We start from the raw sequence: 18,475 nt of genomic DNA on the forward strand, positions 1-18,475 counted from the left end.
AGAAAGTAGCAGGTGCTCTAATGTGCACAATGCCTATTAGTCCTGCTGAGCACAGCAGTGTCTTGCCTCTAGTGCACTGCGGGTGGAGAACGCAGATTGTTAGCACCATACAAGACATGAGGCTCCAAGTAGGCATACACACACCATTGTTTACATTGAAAGGAATAAGAAATGTAGTAACATTGAAGGCCACATCATGACTGCAGACAGTGAGCAGGCCAAACAGTCTTAGTAGGAAATTGTGACCCAACTTTTGAATATAGAAAAGTTGTCACATGTAATTTTTGAAAATCCATTGGGTCATCTGTGGCATGTACTATGTTGTGTTCTGCTGCCTCAGGAGATCCGGCAGGGCACTAATGTATAGCCCCATCAAGGCTGGAATAATTGTCCTGGAAAGTGCCATGCTGCACAATATGTGTATTTGATGGAACATTTCAATGCCCCTGGACATTGACCCAGCAGATGAGGAGGAACGGGATGACGATGATGATGGGATTGGAGTTCGACCCCGGCGGGATGCCATGGATGGTCAACATGCACGGCATGCACTGATTCACAATTTATTTTAAGCAATCCTCACAGGCACATGGAGCACAATTTCTGACACGTAATTTGTAACACTTTGATTAAATAATGAATACTCAAACAGAAGAAGAATGTCCACTTGTGATTCAGATGCACAACCCAGTGTATTATGATAAAGACAAATGAAAACAGGTGCAACAACAAGACCTTCCCAAACGTACCCTCCCACCTCCCAGTCCCAAAATATCAACATGTGGAGCAAGTGTCAATGAATCTGCACTACTTCCTGCCACTCTTGCTGGCACGTTTGTCCCTCTGAGATGCGCCAGACAGGTGCATTGATCTTCTTCTGGGGCTGCCTGCCTGGGAGCTTGCAGGTGTGGTGCTGGTGGAGGGCACTGGCATCTTTTGAGGTGGTAGGCGTGACATGATAGCCTGTAGGACCTGTGCCATTGTCTCGGCAATGTTAGATTGATCACAATGCCCTCATGGACCCTCCGAGACATGAGGACAGTGGCACAGACCGAACACCGAATGGCATGGGCAACCCAGCGGCCAATCGCCTGATTGCTCTCCCTCTGAAGGTGTGACTCCTCTAAGTGCTGCTGCACCAGTGTGGTCAGTGTGTCCTGATGCTCCGCCATCCATTGGAGATGCGCATTGAGCTCCTGGATCCATGGTTTGGGGCGAGCGCACAGGACTTCTGGGGTTCATCGGGCTTAATGTGCCCAGAACATCTGGGGTGTGCTCAGTGTCCTCGCCGCTCTTTCTGCCTGCCGTAACAGCCCCATACCCAGAACTGCTGTCTGTGCCATAAGACAGCCTTGTGGAGTGGTGGTGCTTGCATGTCCCTTTGGGAATGCACATGTGGCTTCGTGTGTCATGGGGGCAGCAGGTGGGACAGGCAGGGGGGCTGCCTGTATCACAGGGGCAGCAGGTGGGACAAGCAGAGGGTCTGCCTGTGTCATGGGGCAGCAGGGTTGTCTGCCGGCTCTGTGTGGTGTACCATTGCATTTGTCACTGCCCTGATGGGCGAGTTGCACCAGAGTTTGAGGGACGTTGTGTTATGGGCCTTGCACGTCCACTGTCCCTTGATGTTTGTGCTTGACAGTCATCCGTGTCAGATGATGTTCCTGTTGTGAATGAAAGGCATGCTGTTAGGGAACTGAATGGTTGAGTATTGTACAATTACATGCAACATGGTCCTCTTGCTATATTACATTGTGGGGGCAGGCAATGCTGCATAGTATGTCTAATTCATGCATGGGTTGCGTTGACTCAGCTGCAGGCACTGTGCAGATGGCACATGTGACATAGCTGTGCTGGGTATGCTCACATGTACACCCACATTGGGCTGTGGGTAGTGCCATGCATGTCTGTCCATGTGCAGATATCTGAAATGTGTTCCAAATGTTGTTGGAGGGGTGCGTGCCTGGAGTCAAGGTGAGACCTGGTTGCATGGCCAGGATGTGTGTGGTGTTTTCGTGGTAGGTCTTCCAGGGTCATGTGAGGAACAGGCACTCCACAATTGGTGTGTGCCCATGTGTCCATGCAGGTGAGGGCGTACCAGTGTTGTGATGGCAGTGGCAGCAAGGCAGACACATATGCATTCTCGTGACCAGGATGCACATTGTCGCCTTTGTGGGTTATGTTTTCTTCTGTTGTCAGTTGAGCCTGCTGAAGAGTTGTTCATCTGTGTTTGCATGTGCGAGTAGGGCGGGGGTGGGGAGTGCCTGGGTGTGTGGCATATGATGTAACAACGCTGTACACGCAGCTGTGTATGGGTGTCCCTGCATGGGTGTATGTGCTGCAGTGTGCAGGTGACACTGTGCCTCATTATGGGTCCTATATTAACCATGCCAGTGGTACCGGCAGTTTTCTACTGGAGCCATTGCCAATGTACATATGCTGACTTAACAGTGCAACTGGAATAATCAAAGACCAGGGCCCAGGAAGTCAGGCGGCAGGATGTTCTTGAATCACATTTGCATTAAGTCCCATACGGTCCCATGTGGGTTGGTAGGCATGTGCAGTGGCAATGTTGTTGATGGTGGCAGTGATTCCATGGCATCTCAGCATGCCAGGGCCGCAGCACCTGCCACAGACAGGCCTGTTGGGAGCTGCAGCCCTGGCAGCCACTGTAATGGACCATCCTCATGTGTTTGCTGGACCTGTCACATGTGAGTCACGCTGCTTACAGGAACCATAGTGTCAGTTCACATGCAGTCATGTGTGGTGCATGTGGTTGTGTATGGGTTATACTCGGGGGGCTTTGCACTGTATTCAGTGAGGCGGCATGGAAGTGCTGTGTGTGGTTGGGGTGATGTGGACAATGCTATGGGCATTATGTACATTGAGGGGGGCAGGATATGCTTGTGTGAACTTTATATTTGTGAATTTCTGTACTCACCAGCCTCGACAGGTGTCCCACCTCCTGCCTCTGCTGCACAAACTCCCTCAATGCCCTCCTGATACAACACACTGCTGCACTTATCCTCCCATGGAAGTAGCTTCAGGGATGAGGGTGGTCCAACACCTGTGGCTGTGAATTTTTGCAGGTGTGCAGCCAGAAGTTTCTGCACCCTTAGCCAGAGGTCATCCCACCGTTTTATGGCAGTCTTTTACGCTCCATGCTGTCACACCCACAGCTGTCACTTTCCGGGCTACTTCTGCCCATATTGCCTTGTGCCGGAGCTGTGCTGGTCTGTGGAGAAAAGCTCCCCAACATTGTCAACTTTGTGCCCCACCAGCAAGTGTGGCTTCCGCTGGCGGGTTTGGGGAATCCTCAATGTCATGTTTGTTTATTTGTTTGTTTGTTTGTTTGTTTATTAATTTGTATAGCGCACCTGACCCAAAGGTATATGGGCGCTTAATCTTCGAGTTACAGGCAAGGTAGGGTACAATTATACAGTGATGAAGCAAAGGTGTACAAGACAGGATAGCAATTCGTGCATAGACAGTAATATAGCAATTCGTGCATAGACAGTAATATGCTGGCATGGTGCAAAATACAATCAAGCAGGAGGTATGCATTCAATCATGGTAGGTTAATTGTTGAGTAACCAGGTGATGACCTTAGTTCTGAAAGGTTGGAAGGTGGGTGTAGATTTGATATCCAGTGGAATGGTATTCCAAAGTTGTGAAGCCAGAACTGGGAAGCTGGAACCACCAGCTCTTTTGAGGGAGAATTTGGGCACAGTCAATTGTAGTGTATTAGAGGATCTAGTGGTTCTAGTGTTCTGTCTTAATGTGAATTTGTTGGTGAGATAGGGCGGGGCAAGGCCGTTGAGTGCTTTATAGGTGAGGCAGATAGTTTTTAGATCTATTTTTTGTTGGATGTTGGATGGATAGCAATTTGCATGCGATTCTGGTAGCCGAAATATGTTCTCTTCTGGGAATATTCAGGGCGGCACGGAGTGCATTATTTTGTATAACTTGCAGTTTATTGATTACCGTTTTGTTGGCACCTACGTAGAGACTATTGCAGTAATCTAGTTTAGATTGTATAAGTGCTCTGGCTAGGGTGAGGCAGTTGTTAGGGGAGATCAGCGGTCTACAGGCCCTGATTAGTTTGCCTGTGTAGGCCGTGGCTGAGGCAGTCATATTAATTTGTTTGGCTAGGTTAGTGTTCGTGTCGAGGTAAAAACCAAGGGTTTTTACATTCTTGGCGATAGTGATGGTGTTGCCGTCAATGGTAAGGCTAGTGTAGCTAGGACTAAGTTTCCGAATGGTGTTGGGTGAGCCGACAAGGAGCAGTTCAGTCTTGTCATCATTCAGGCAGAGGCCATGTGTGGCCATCCATGCCTGAATGATGGAGAAGACTTCATTGATCCAAATGGCGTCCGAATTATAGTTGCCGGTTAAGGTGAGGAGTATCTGGGTGTCGTCTGCGTAGTTGGTGTAGGTGACACCCAGATGGTCCAGCTTGTCGAATAGGGGCTTTGTAAAAATATTATACAAAGTGGGTGATACACACGATCCTTGTGGGACACCACAAGTAATAGGAATAGGGTCGGCCGCTGCTAGGGGTGAGAAGACCCGCATGGTCCTATTGTCCAGGAAGGATTGGATCCATGAAATTGCAGAGTGGAAGAAGTGAACTGCCGATGACAGATGGTTGCACAGGATTTTGTGATCAACCAGATCAAAGGCAGCGGATAGGTCAAGAAGAAGAAGGATGCCAGCTTTACCTTTGTCTTTGAGGTCGTCTATCTGGCACTTGAGATCGACCAGGGCCGTTTCTGTCCCGTGTTGTGGACGAAAGCCGGACTGGCGAATTCCTAGTAGATGGTTTGTCTCAAGGTAATCCTGGATTTGTAGATAGGCCACTCTATCAAGAATTTTTAGTAGGAATGGGACAGTGGTGATGGGTCTGTAATTTGTGGGTATATCTAGGTCGAGGGTAGTTTTTTTTAGTAGTGGTAGGACCCAGGATTGTTTTAGATTACTAGGGACCGAGTTATCAGAGAAAGACAGGTTTATTAATTTTGTGATGAATGGGGAGAGATCCCTTGCAGCATCTTTTATAATCTGAGCGGGACAGCTGTCCCCCTTGCAGTTCGAAGGTTTCAATGACGCTATGATTTTCTGTACTTCGGGTGTGGATACCTTTTTGAAGGTGAATCCTGGGCTGGAGGCTGTAGGAGGGGGAGGGGTGGGACTGGAGGTCGGAACATAGGTGAGTTGTTGTTGTTTATTGTCAATTTTAGATTGGAGCCCTGAAATTTTGTTGACAAGGGCATTCTGGATCCCTGTGCACCATTGTTTATTTTTAGTGCAAGTATCCGTGGGAGGAATGGGGTTTTCTAGTTCCTTTAGGATCTTAAAGAGCTCCTTTGAGCTCATGTCCCTGTATATGTTGTGGCTTTCACTAAGGCTGGATGGCTTCTGATACAGGGAGATCGCAGTGGATTGTGATTTTTGTAATGTGTGCCGGGCTCGTTCCAGTTCCGCCGATTACGTTATTTCCGGTTCCGTTGTTTCCGGCTCCATATACGTGTTGCCGCTAGGTCCAGCATGCACGCAGAGGAGGAGGGTGCACTGCCACCATTTGGACAGTACATCCGTCTACGCCAGTGTTACTGTGATGATGGTGTCACTGGTTCCGCGGATAAGGCATGCGTGCGGCTGACAAGCCGCAATCCTACCTTCTTTCCGGAATCACACGGTGGTGGAGCCGTTAGGACCGCCGTCACAGTAACACCTGATTTTTACTGCAAAACTCATAATAAGGCCCATTGATTCTGTATTGTAGGCCCAAAAACGGATGGGAAAAAAACAATCCAAGGAGTGCACGATTTGCAAGGAAAACAGCCGTAATGCATGCAAATTACAGCCAAGAGTGTTAGTGAGCTCCTTTGAACTGAAAATTGGAAATGCTCTTGACGCGCCCACATTGGGTTACAATATTTAAAGACAAAAACTACAAATTTTGAATATATTACAAGTAACAAGTACATGTTAATCCCACGTTCCCTATCGGCTCCCACCTACATAAAATCTTAAATACAAAATATATCAGTGTGCCCCATTAGTTAGTACATTACCTGTGACCATCCTAAGTGCATCCTCCTATGAATTATCTATTTGTGCACTCAGCAGACAATACTACATCCTTATTGGCTAAAGTTATACATGTAACATTTACTAAAATGACATACCCTCATTTGCCAAAGCAAGTTCATACAACTTCTGATGTGCTGGCCCTCCTAAACGACCCAATCATGTTATGAGTGTGAACAGTGAAGTCAGAAAATTAGACACACTAATATCCTCTCCCATGAGCTAAGTCAGTTTGGCAATTCAGGCAGTTCCCACCCCTTGTGGCAGCATACTCTGCAGCTCTTTTTGCCACTTTAAAACATTTTGCTATCCCTAGCATATATTTTTCTGGCTATCTCTGGATAATCAAGTTGCTTCATAAAACAATTTAACACTCTTTGAAAATTAATTTCTCATATTTATTCATACTACCAAGCCATTCTATTGCAGATCCAGTTGTCACAACATTCCCAAGGTGGCAGTATGACCATGATCTTATTTGACGCTTTGGCAATGTTTCCACTCCAGGCTACGTTACCAAAAGGTGTCATTCACAACTATTGTACTTATCTCTCATCGAGAACACAAACTGTTATTCTACATTTCACTCAAAACTCCTGAGAACAGCTAGCCCCATGCAACAATAACTAATATGTGTGCTGCACCTCACCTTTCCTCCAAGGGCCTTAGCAAGCTGAGCACTCGCTGGGAAAGAAGGAATCAAGCTTTATTAAATAGATAGACAGAGGCTCAGATCTGCGGCTTAGTACCCTGAATGGCAGAAATCTACACCTCTGATGGGGCCTAGTCCAAAATGGCTGGACGCTGGCTAATGCAGCGAGAGGCCCGTGTGCTAATGGGGACCAGTAACAACACCTTTTTCTTCCCATCATTCAACTACGTACTCGGTAGCATAGTGCTCTCTAAAATGTGGCAAAACTAAATCCAATTAGAAAATGACCTGAAATGCTGCGACAAATGTCAGAACACTGACACTAAAATGAACCAATCTTTACACTAATAGAATTTCCGCAGCCTGTATTTACCTCCACATTTAGGGCTCTACGCCTGCATCCTTAAAATACAATTGTGTATAAAGTCTGCACAAAATTGTATCATGATTGCTAATTGATTTTTTGAATGCTATTCCAGAGATGTCAAGTTTATTTTATTTTAGTAATTTTCCAGAGCATCACAAATTTCAGAAAATGTATGTTACTTTGGTCACACCGTAAAGCAAGTTTTTTTCAAATGTCAGAGGCCTCTGTAACAACTAAGGTGACAGCCTTACATCTACCACAAGAGATATGCATGCTGCAGAACTGATAGACTTTTTTTAATGGTTTGAGGCTACTTAAATTGCTATATGTGTAAATGAGTGGCTGTTTTTCTGCAATCTCCTTTGAAATGGCAGGGCAATACAATCAAACATTATGGAATGATAAGGTTTATTTGTAAAGGAATATTTTTCTCAAGTCATATCCTTAAACAAATACAGTGTTGGATGATGCAGTCGATGAAGCATAATTTCAATGTTATTTACTGTACATATTGTTTAAGAGACTTGTCTTCCTATCTGTCAGTAGGAAATTACGAAAAGTGCAAATAATTGAAGATTCTGAAACACAAATTTCAACGTTGACTATGAAGGGAGAACATAATGAAGATTCTCATGAAGAAACATCCAGCAAGAGATCAGAAAAAGGTGACACAGATGAAACTGACAAGGAAAATGTCAAAGACATTCCAAAAAAATCACCCTTTAAAGCACAATCTGCCAATAAACAATCCACTAATGCAACAGTGAAGAAGCCTACGCATTCACAAAAAGTGAACAAAATTCAAGAACCTTCCAGGCAGGTTTCACCCCCAACCATGAAACGAGAAAGAGAGGATGATGAAGAGAAGGCAGACGACCCTGACACAGAATATCACAAAGCTGGTTCAAGAAAGGCTTCCTATAAAACATTACCTGAAAAGGGAAGGAAGAAACCTACAATCAGTAGGCCTTTACAGAAAGTGAAAATAATTGAAGGACCAATGAGGCAGGTTTCATTGTCTTGTAGGAAGAGAGAAAACATGTATGATTGCAGTATAACATCTTATGAGGGATCAGATGAAGAAGAGACATATGACTCTGATACTGAATACTACATACATAATTCACGAAATGTGCAATTTAAAGCACATCCTAAAAAGAAACAATCCCCAGTGCAAAGCAGAAAGAAGATTCCGCCAACTATTCGTCATTTTCAGAAAGTGGAAATAATTGAAGAACCATACAGGCAGGTATCACACACAACAATGAAGAGAGACAGAATGGATACATCGGATGAGGAAACATCTTGTGAGGATTCAAATGAAGAGGAAGAGACAGACAACCATGGCAAGGAATATTACAAAGATAGTTCAAAAAAGGATTCCTTTAAATCACAACCTGAAATGAAACTGACGCTAGCTGAAGAAGGAAAGAAGAAACCTGACACTAATTGGCATTTACAGAAAGTGAAAATAATTGAAAAGCCATCGAGGCAGGATTCACCCAAAGCTCGGAAGACAGAAAGCAATTCTAATTCTAGTGAGGAAACATCTTGTGAGGAATCAGTTGAATATGACACAGAGGAGTCAAATGTGGAAATTTACAAATATATTCCAAAAAAGCCTTCCTTTAAAGGAGAATCTAACAAGAAGCAATCCACCGCTGAAAAGGGAAATAAAAAGCCTGTACAAAACATTACACAATCTATGGCTGATTCAAAATGTTGTGATTTTCGGAGTAGAAATAGTCGGACAAATGTCTTTCTTTAATGTCGCCTTAGATGCAAACAATAATATCAGGGCACTTGCCGGCAATAATGTTGTAATATTGACATCTGAACCCTGATCCTGTGGGAACCAGCATGTTGAATCATAATGGGACCGTCTTTAGGTAATACCAAAGGGGGATGGTCGATGTCCGCCTGGTCGGTCTCCAAAGCTGATGCCAGCAGAGTCACTCGACTTCTGGTGCACGCGTAAACCATTACGCTGCTGATGCAAATAGTTTATAAGCTCCAAATTGCAAAGCAGCATGGGCAGTAGACTAATAGGGGAACTTACCAAGCACAATCCAGTGTCTGCCTTATCTGCCTTTAGACTGCCTCAGACTGCCACAATTCGTCACCCCTTACATGCCTGCTCTTCGCACCTGGAATGGATTTAAGTAATGAGGATCATTGCTGTCAAATACATTATGGAAGTGGGCAAGTTGGTAACATAACGATGGCATAGCAATTGAAAATAGATGATTTCATTTCAGGATACATGCAGTAGCGTGCACAGTGATGGCGAGATGCTATTCAGTACACAATATAGGCAATATGTAATGCACAATGTTGGATGTAAAATGTCTAGTACTCAATATATAAAGTACTCCATATACACAGTCGTTTGTCTGATGTTTGGTGCCCAGTATGGGCAGAGAAATATACAGAGTTTGTTGTTGCATAAAATGCATACAATGCAATGAGGGTATGGGCGGAGAATGGGGCAGGTACACAGTATACGTAAAACAAAGGCAGTGAGGTTTGTTTGTTTGTTTGTTTGTTTATTATTTATACAGCTCGCCACACCCTGAGATATCTCGGCAATTTAGTCAAGACAGCTTATTATACATACATGCACACATATAGATAGGTAGGTAGTGATAGGTAGTGATACAGAATACAGATTGGTCTGCCAGTGTGCCTTACGTTGACCAGGTGTGGTCTTGCACCCTGCAGTCACCACCATTTTGCGGCTATGTGCCGACACATAGGCCACAAGTGCATCAATTTCGGCGTCATTAAAGCTAGGCTTCCTTGACGTGCCGGAGTGTGTAGCCGTGTCTGGGGTCTCAGCCTGTAGTGCCAGAGCACCCTTCTTCTTTTTCAAAGGTGGTGCGGATCCTGAGTGGCTTACGCTGCTCTGGTCAGTAGGGGCAGAAGCGCCGGTGGACTGGGTACTAGGAGTGTGCAAATGCACAATGACCATAGGTCTTGGTGCAGGCATTGGCTGCAGGGTGATGTTGGCAGGGCCAATGTCGGTTTGATGGACCTGGACCGACACTGTCCCGGATGGGAGACTCAGAGATGGGGTGGATAGAGCTGCAGCTGCCCCTGCAGCCTCCCCACCCTGCCTACTTGGGGCATCAGATGACATTGCTGCCCCAGATCCACGTGGCCTGGTGACAGCAACTTGCACCGCCACATGCGGCTTAGACTTGCTGACCTGGAAGTCAGCCTGGGAGTCATCCTGTGCCGGTTCAGGTGCCAAAATGGGCTGGTCCAACAAGGGCTGAGCTGGGATGGTGTCAGCTACGTTTCCCACAACCGGGGGGGCAAGGGTGTCCCTGATTGGTCCTCCACACACGGGGGTCTAGGGGTACCCTGCAAAATCTTGGCCACGTCAAATACCGCGCCCACCATGCCCACCTTTTGGAGGTCAGCTACCTTTTTCTCCTTTACCGCTTGGTCACCTCTCAACCATGGCACTGATGTTGTTGTGCATATGGGAGTAGCAGTAAACAATAGTCCTGGGCAATTGGGGGTGAAAGGGGTAGGGTACTAGATGGAATTCGTACCCTACTGCTCTAGCAAGGCTGTCTGTGACCACTGGGGGAAGATGACGGGTCACGCAACGCACAGGCTCCCGGAAAACAAAAATGAACGTGCACGCAACCCTCGTAGACCAGGTGCATGGAAAAATGAACCCGCACTATGCTGTGGCACCCAGAAACACAAAAATAAGCGTACGCGTAATACACGTAGCCTACACTGACCTCTGAAGGGGTACGTGACACACGGGGAAAGCACAGTTGGTAAATACGTGTGCGACTCACCGTATGCCTGGAAAAATAACGTGAAAAAAATGCAAATGTGCGCGTTGGCAACACCCCCGCCAAAAGAAGAATTGTACGCTGTCTGAGGAAACAGGACAAAAGAAGAAGTGAACGCTGTTTGAGGAAACAGGCCAAAATAAGAATTGAACGCTGTCAGAGGTAACAGGGAGTACGAACTTGAACCATTGTGATGTAATCGCGTGTGAACCGAGTAGAAGTACAAAATTCACCCACTCGCTCCCCACGAAAAGCAAGTACAAGGAAATGGCGTCCTACACGTACCTTTTCAACCGGCCCACACGTACAATGTCGCTTACGCATGTACGCGCTAAGGCCCTTTCCTCCAATTACATGAGCTGACACTCGGATGTACAGTTTTTGCATGTGTACAATGAACATTCACCCGTGTTGAGGGTAACGCCCTTGCGCGTCACAGATGCTCTTATGCGCTGAAGGACCTTTGGTCCAATGAATTCACATACGTGCTGTGTCTTCACGTGCTGATTCACTATGCACCCGTCACGAGGGAAACACCTGCACGTGTAACGTCACAGATGCGCTTACGCGCTAAGGGCCTTTCCTCGAATTACACGCTGACATGCAATTTTTTCACGTGCCAAATCACTCCGTATCAAGTTGGCCACGTGACAACACAGGTAAGACCACGCTCCTGCCCAGAAGGCCGAATTACTGCTCCCACCTGCCATCTGCTACTGCCTGCCTGCCTGCTGCCCACGTGCCCTTCTATTTGCTGCCTGCACGTCACCCAGGGGTGCAGTTGCTGTGACCACCCCTGCTGGAACTGAAGGCTCCCGACTGGGATACCATCGCTCCACAGCCCAGCCCCAGGACCCAGTTGCCCACCCACACCTGCCTCTGGGGTTGCCATGTCGGGCATAACACCATCTGGCACCACTGGCAACCCCCAGCCAGAGACGCAGAGGGCCACCAGCTTCAGTGTCAGGGAAGTTGGTGTCCTGGTGGAGCAAGTCCTGGGGCAGTATGATGCCCTCTTTGGAAGTTTGCACGCCGACAATGAAGGACGGACCAGGATCTGGATGGACATCATGGCTGCCATCAACGAGGAGGGGGTGGCAGTCCGTGACATCAAACATGTCCGGAAGCGCTGGGAGGACTTCAGGTCCAGGACCCTCGACAAGGCCCAGTGCCTCTTGAAGGCAGCGGATGCCAAGGGGTGCCGGGGCCAGCTGTCAGACCACCAAATGAGGGTCCTGGAATGCATACGCCCAGCGCTCCACGTCCAGGTCCTTGAGAGGCAGACCCGTCTGAAGTCAAGCGGTAAGTGTACATGCATACTGATTGGACGCTGTGCGTGTCGTGGTGTGCCAGTAGTGTGCAGGTTATACATGCGTTTTTGTAGGGCCATGTATGGATGTGTATGTACAGGGGCGTGAGGCTGACACATGTGAGTTCTCACATGTGTGAGGCACATGGATGGTGTATGTGTTGGTAAGCATTTTGGCCAAATGCAGGTGTAGGAGCACACAAGTTTGCATTGCTGTGTATGTACGTTGGCATGGTTGTGGTGTCACACATGGATGGTGGTTCCAGCTGCATGTATCTGCGCTGTGTGCATGTGTGTGTATTTGACAAGGGTCAACTGTGATGCAACATGGATGTATGTGGCACTGACATGTAGAAGGCTGAATGCCAGATGTGACATGGATGGCAATCTCATCACTGTGACAGTTGGTGGACATGTACACATGCATGTAAGTGTGTTGGTGTGTGTGCATGTGTTGTGCACTCCCCGTGTTTCATGTGATGTCAGGCTCACCTTCAGATGCTGATGCTGTTGTATATTTATGGATGGTGCTGCCTGGTGAAATACTTCTGTGGAATTGATCGTGTGTGTGAGTAGAAATGACATGTGTGTTAGGGAGTGTGATGCCATGTCTGAAGTTTGACACTACCATTCATGTACAATTGTCATGTGAGTATCAGTCCATTGTACAGTGCCCTGATGACTGTGTTCTATCTCTCCCTGTCTGCAGTGTCAATTGATGAAGAGGGCGGAGAGGGTGCCGTGGAGCAAAGCGGCAGGGATCGCACCACCAGCCAGAGACGCAAGGCCCGGCTCCCCTCCCAGATTGTCATCTCTTCGGGGAGTGAGGAGCCTGGTGCCGCGTCTCAGGCCGAGGGTAGGTCCAGTAGGCGGAGGTTGGAGATGGACTCCTCGGCAGCAGAAGGGGCATGGAGTCATCCAGGTTGGTGGGGGGTTTGGAGGAGGAGGAGGCCGTGGAAGGGACGCACACAGGGTCTGGAGGTGGGGATTCCACTGGTGTTAGTGGTGCAGTGCAGGGGCAGGGACAGGGACAGGAGGCAGCACAGGCTGCCGCGGAGGTGCCTGTGTGTAATGCTGTCCCTGATCCTGTGACTGCATCATCTGGCACCAGCAGGGATGCTTACGTCCAGACCCGTTTTCAGGGAGGGGATGGGCGCACAACAACTGGCCTTCCTCTACCTGTGGACGTGGCTATCCGGGACCGGGTTGAGCCTGTCCTGGCTGAGATAGCATTGCGTCAACGGGGCATGCGCGGTGACCTGCAGTGTTTTTGTGAAGACACTGCACGTCATCTCGGATGCCTCTTTGACCGCGTTGACCTACTGGGACGGGCCACCAGTGCTTGATTCCTCCGTGTGCTGGACCTTCTTGCGACCCCCTCCTCACCTGAACCCCCATGCGCCAGTCATCCTCCATGCCATCTTTCCACCCATGTATCACCTGGGTATCCCTGTGGAGCTGCCTCTGACCCAGCGGCCAGGATGGTGGAGGACACATCCCTGCCACAGTCGGGAGTCAGACGTCAAGCAGGGGTGGCCACCACGACAACTGCACCCCAGCCGGAGGAGGACGTGCAGGCAGCAAGAGCCAGGGCGCAGGCACAGGCACAGCAGCAGCAACAACATGGTGGGAGCAATGATGACTCGGGGCCTTCAACATCGGAGGGGCAGGCATCGACCAGAGGGCAGGAGGACCCAGGATTACAAGTGTCTTCCGTGTGGCAGTGGTTGGGCCATGACATAGATGCGGAGCAGCAGAGGGCGGAAGAGGCACGCCTCACGATGGTCAGTGAGGAGAACTCCATGCGGAGGGCACTGAGGCGGGCCGAGTGCCTCGAGGCAATTGGCAGGGAGTTGGAGGTCAACATGTCATCATCCCTGCGAACCCTCAGGGCCATGGAAGAGGACTGCCTCCAGGACATTGAGTGGGAGTTCAATGATGCCCTGGCCCGGGACATCAAAAAGTGAGCCGTCGGACTAGCCCGCTGCCATTGTAAATAGTTAGTTAGTTAGTTAGTGTTAGGTTTCATTTTTATTTTAATTTTTTTTTGGTGCACTTGGACAATACCCCACATTTTTGTATATAGTTCTTCATTAGTTAGTGTATTTTTGTAGGTTTCATTTGGACAGCTGGGCTCATGGACCCAGGATTTCATCCTTGTAAATAGTTGGAGTGTGGATTTGTCAGCATTTTCTTTTTTGATTTTTCCATGGAGCAATGGATTTTACTTTTTCATTTCTTTTTGGATTTGCTTTGTTGGAGGGAGTCTTTGGAGACATTTTTGATTTCATATATTTTGGATTCTGATTTCCTCTTTTTTATCATTATGTGACATTCTGCATTGTTTTCCTTATGTCCATTGTTTCGTGTTTAAATGAGTAGGGGCCTGCTGGCAGGTGCCCTTGACTGCTATGGGGGGACATGAGTAGGGGCCTGCTGGCAGGTGCCCTTCACTGCTGGGTGGGTGGGTGGGGGAACATGAGTAGGGGCCTGCTGGCAGGTGCCCTTCACTTCTGGGTGGGTGGGTGGGTGTACATGAGTAGGGGCCTGCTGGCAGGTGCCCTTCACTGTTGGGTGGGTGGGTGGGGGGAAATGAGTCAGTGCTCACTGGTGCGTGGTGACATGTAGGCTGGCTGGGGAGCTTCGCCAGGGTGGATGGGCTGCCTGTGGGGCATGGCCAGGGGTGCAGTGTGTTCCCCTGTGTTGTGGTCTGTCTGCAGGCCCTGGGTGAGGGCACACCTGGGAGGACACACACTGCCAATTCGTTTGGGTACCCCAGTAATACACGTGCCCTGCTCGCACAGGGCCTACCGCATGTGAAACTCCCCGCGAACCCCAGTGTTACTCATACCCCGCTCGCGCTAGGCCTATTGCATGTGAAACTTCCAGCGAACCCCAGTAATAAACGTGCCCCGCTCGTACAGGGCCTATCGCGTGTGAAACTCCCTGCGAACCCCAGTAATACATGTGCCCCGCTCGCCCAATGCCTATCGCATGTGAAACTTCCCGCGAACCCCAGTAATACACATAACCCGCTCGCACAGGGCCTACCGCATGTGAAACTCCATGCGAACCCCAGGAATACATGTGCCCCGCTCGCACAGGCCCTACTGTGTGTGAAACTCCCCGCGAACCCAGGAAATACACGTGCCCAGCTCGCACAGGGCCTACCACGTGTGAAACTCCCCGCGAACCCCAGAAATACACGTGCCTCACTTGCACAGGCCCTACCGCGTGTGAAACTCCCCGTGAACTCCAGTAATACACGTTCCCCACTCACGCTAGGCCTATCGCGTATAAAACTTCCCGTGAATGAGTGCTGTACGTGTATTCTGAGGGGTGCGCATGAAGTTTTACACGCATTTTCCTGGTTGGGGGGCTGTATGCTGGTCCACTGGCCTGTGCGCCATGTACTGGATTTGTGCGCTGTTCATGGCACATGGGGCGGGGTTGGGGGCGTAACTGGCACTGCTGCAGGGTCGCTGTGCCACGGCTGCTTAGGGATGTTAAAATCCATGAATACGCTGTGCGCTGAAATGGGTTTTGGCGCACGCGGCTGGCGCAGACTGTCGCATGCACACACTGTGCGCTATCTGCGTGCGCCACTTGTGCGCTGAATTCTATGAATTACCCCCATTATCTCATAAGCCCAGGCTCTCTGTATGGTGAGTGTGTGATCTAAAATCGTGACAACGTTACTGAGCACCCCATCTCAATTGTAGAGCTTTTTTCGATGGCAAAGGTTGTGACTGCAAAAGCCTGTTCGCACGTGAACTGCCCCTGCATCACTAAGTCAAGTGTTCCATTGTAATTCGCCAGTGGATTATGGCCCATTGTGCTCTTCTGGGTAAGTAATGCTGTCATAAGCATACCTTTTGAGTGCGAAACATTGTAAAACTACTGTGTGGCGAGGACAGGTAATGTCGAAATCATTTCTTTTAAGTTGTTGAAACTTGTTATCATCTCTGGCATCCACTCTATTCTGTTGCTCTCTTTTTGTACTTCCTTGAGGCCCTGTAGGAGCGGCCTTGTGTATGCTATATAATCTAGAATCCACAACCTGCAATAATTGCATCCCAAGAATTTTTGCATGTCTTTTACAGTGAGTGGTTTGGGAGGGGCACACACTGTTGCTGCCCTGTCGGGGATCATTATTTTTCCATCTTTAGAGATGAGTATCCCAAGGTAGAGTACTTCCAGTTGGCTGTACTGGAGTTTTGCTTTGTCCACTTTGTACCCTTTCCTTGCTAACAACTGTAGTAATGCAATAGAGTCCCTTTGACAGCCTTGCTCACTGTCGCTGCAGACCAGCAGGTCGTCTACATATTGAAGGATCATGCTGGGTACTTGAATGTTCCCTAAGTCTTCATGTAATATCCTGTTAAAAATGCTAGGGCTCTCACAGTACTCCTGGGGCAAACAAGTGTGTTCATAGTGCTTTCCGCCCAGGATAAAGGCTGTGAGGTACTGTGATTCTGGGTGGAGAAGTACCTCCAAAAGACCATTGGAATTAATATATGTACAAGCGCTGAAGGTTTACAATACTACATGATAAGTGACGGTGATGCAAGTAAATATCAGCATTAGCATGCTCACCCGACCAAGCATTTACCATTCTTATTGCTCATTAGTGTAAGTTATAACTGAGTGAAATACCCTTATGAGTATGTGGCCCAAATACATTCTATGCATTATGGAGCATATAAAGTGCTTGCTAGTTGAGCAGCCCCTACAAACTGGACGGTTGATCTGGTGCTGTATATCACTCTACACAGTTTACATATCGCGGATATTCTACAGAAAGACATTCATCCCATGATCGCATTCAACCCCTGAGTGACACATCGTAAAAGACAGATACATTTAGATTCCATTTTCTGTAGTTTCAAAGTGAGGTCACCCCCTCTCTTCCCGGTTTTTGCTCGCATCAGACCTATGAATTGCAGGTCAGTCTTGTTGGCCATCTGATGGCATTCCTGCCACTGAACAGCCAGAGGCTACCTAATGTCCCAGCTTTTAAGATTAGAGAGATGTTCCCTAATTCTCACTCTTAATTGTCTAATTGTGCTTCCCACACAACTCTTTTGACATACACAAATGATTGAATATACAACGTACGTGGTGCTACAATTGATGAAGTCTTTAATTTTGATCACAATGCCATTATTGGCTTTGATCTCCCAACAGTCAGCGTGTGAAAATTTACACATGTTACAGGTCCCACATTTGTGGAATCCAGTAATTTTAGTGAGTCGGTCACTCCCTCGTGTGTGGCATAATCATATACAGTAAAAACTGGTGCCACTGATTGGTAATACCATATGCATGGACCTTCTCCATAGGGGATGCCAGGCTACTATTGGCTAGTTCCTTCGCCATCTATCAGGCTCCACGTGGGCCAGCTGGGCTCATCTTGTTGTCTGGTGAAGGCCTGGTCACTCGTAAAATACAATGTTACATTTATACTAACACGCTAAACCTACTACTCCGTCACTGTGGCATGCACCTGGGCGGCTCGGGGGTTAATGCCAGGGGGTGAAGAGAGGATGAAATACAGTCACGTTGACCCACACATTCTGGGCTCGGTTGATACTGCACCTCTGGCACTGAAGGTCTCCACCCTGGGTTTGATCTAGGATTTCTCCCTCCCTGTACCTTGTGTTACAACGGATGTGTTTTATGCTGGGGGTGAGGGCGTGAAACAGTCTCGCAAGCTTAGATCTTTTGTGGTCGCTTGATTTGTGCTTGGACAGGGGGGGTCACTCCCTTATCATGGATTGTGGGTGTGGGGTTAAGTCAGTGGTTTGGGCCTGGCTTTGGCTGGTTGGGTGGGGGTTAGAGGCCTGCAGCAGCTTACTGGAGATGGATAGTCGCTGCGCAGAGCCTTGTGCTGTTTTACGCTCTTGCAGAGTGCATTCCTCTGAACGATAGTAAATGTTTGCAACAGTGAAGGGACATGGGGGAAGTGGACTCCCGTGAGAACAGGCGGTGCATATTCCTTCTGCCTTAGCAAGGTTGGGCCTAGTGAAATCTTTCCATGGAGCTCAGCTGGTGCAGCGTGGTTATGCAAGCCTGTGCTTTCGTCATAAATACAAGATGGCATTTATTTCTATGGGTCTCCTAATGCCATGCATCTACTGTTCACGCTATATTGCTTTTCACACCAAGTTTCAGAGTGCGGTTTTCTCCCCCATGCTATCTCATAGGGGATTCGCTTCACCTGAAAGCGCTTAGGGATATAC

The 18,475-nt window shown here is 48.2% G+C and overlaps 1 protein-coding gene across 1 annotated transcript in view; it reads left to right on the forward strand.

The window, feature by feature from the left end:
* LOC138480533 (enolase-phosphatase E1-like) overlaps window positions 1-18,475 on the forward strand; it is a 64,696-nt gene that overhangs the window by 13,493 nt on the left and 32,728 nt on the right. Inside the window, exon 2 of the mRNA XM_069612285.1 lies at window positions 7,630-8,793. Within this exon, the coding sequence (XP_069468386.1) occupies window positions 7,630-8,793 (1,164 nt within the window). The remainder of the gene's footprint in view (window positions 1-7,629; window positions 8,794-18,475) is intronic.

Source organism: Ambystoma mexicanum, chromosome 5p (genome assembly GCF_040938575.1).
Source record: "Ambystoma mexicanum isolate Mex_15411 chromosome 5p, UKY_AmexF1_1, whole genome shotgun sequence".
NCBI classification, from domain to species: Eukaryota; Metazoa; Chordata; class Amphibia; order Caudata; family Ambystomatidae; genus Ambystoma; species Ambystoma mexicanum.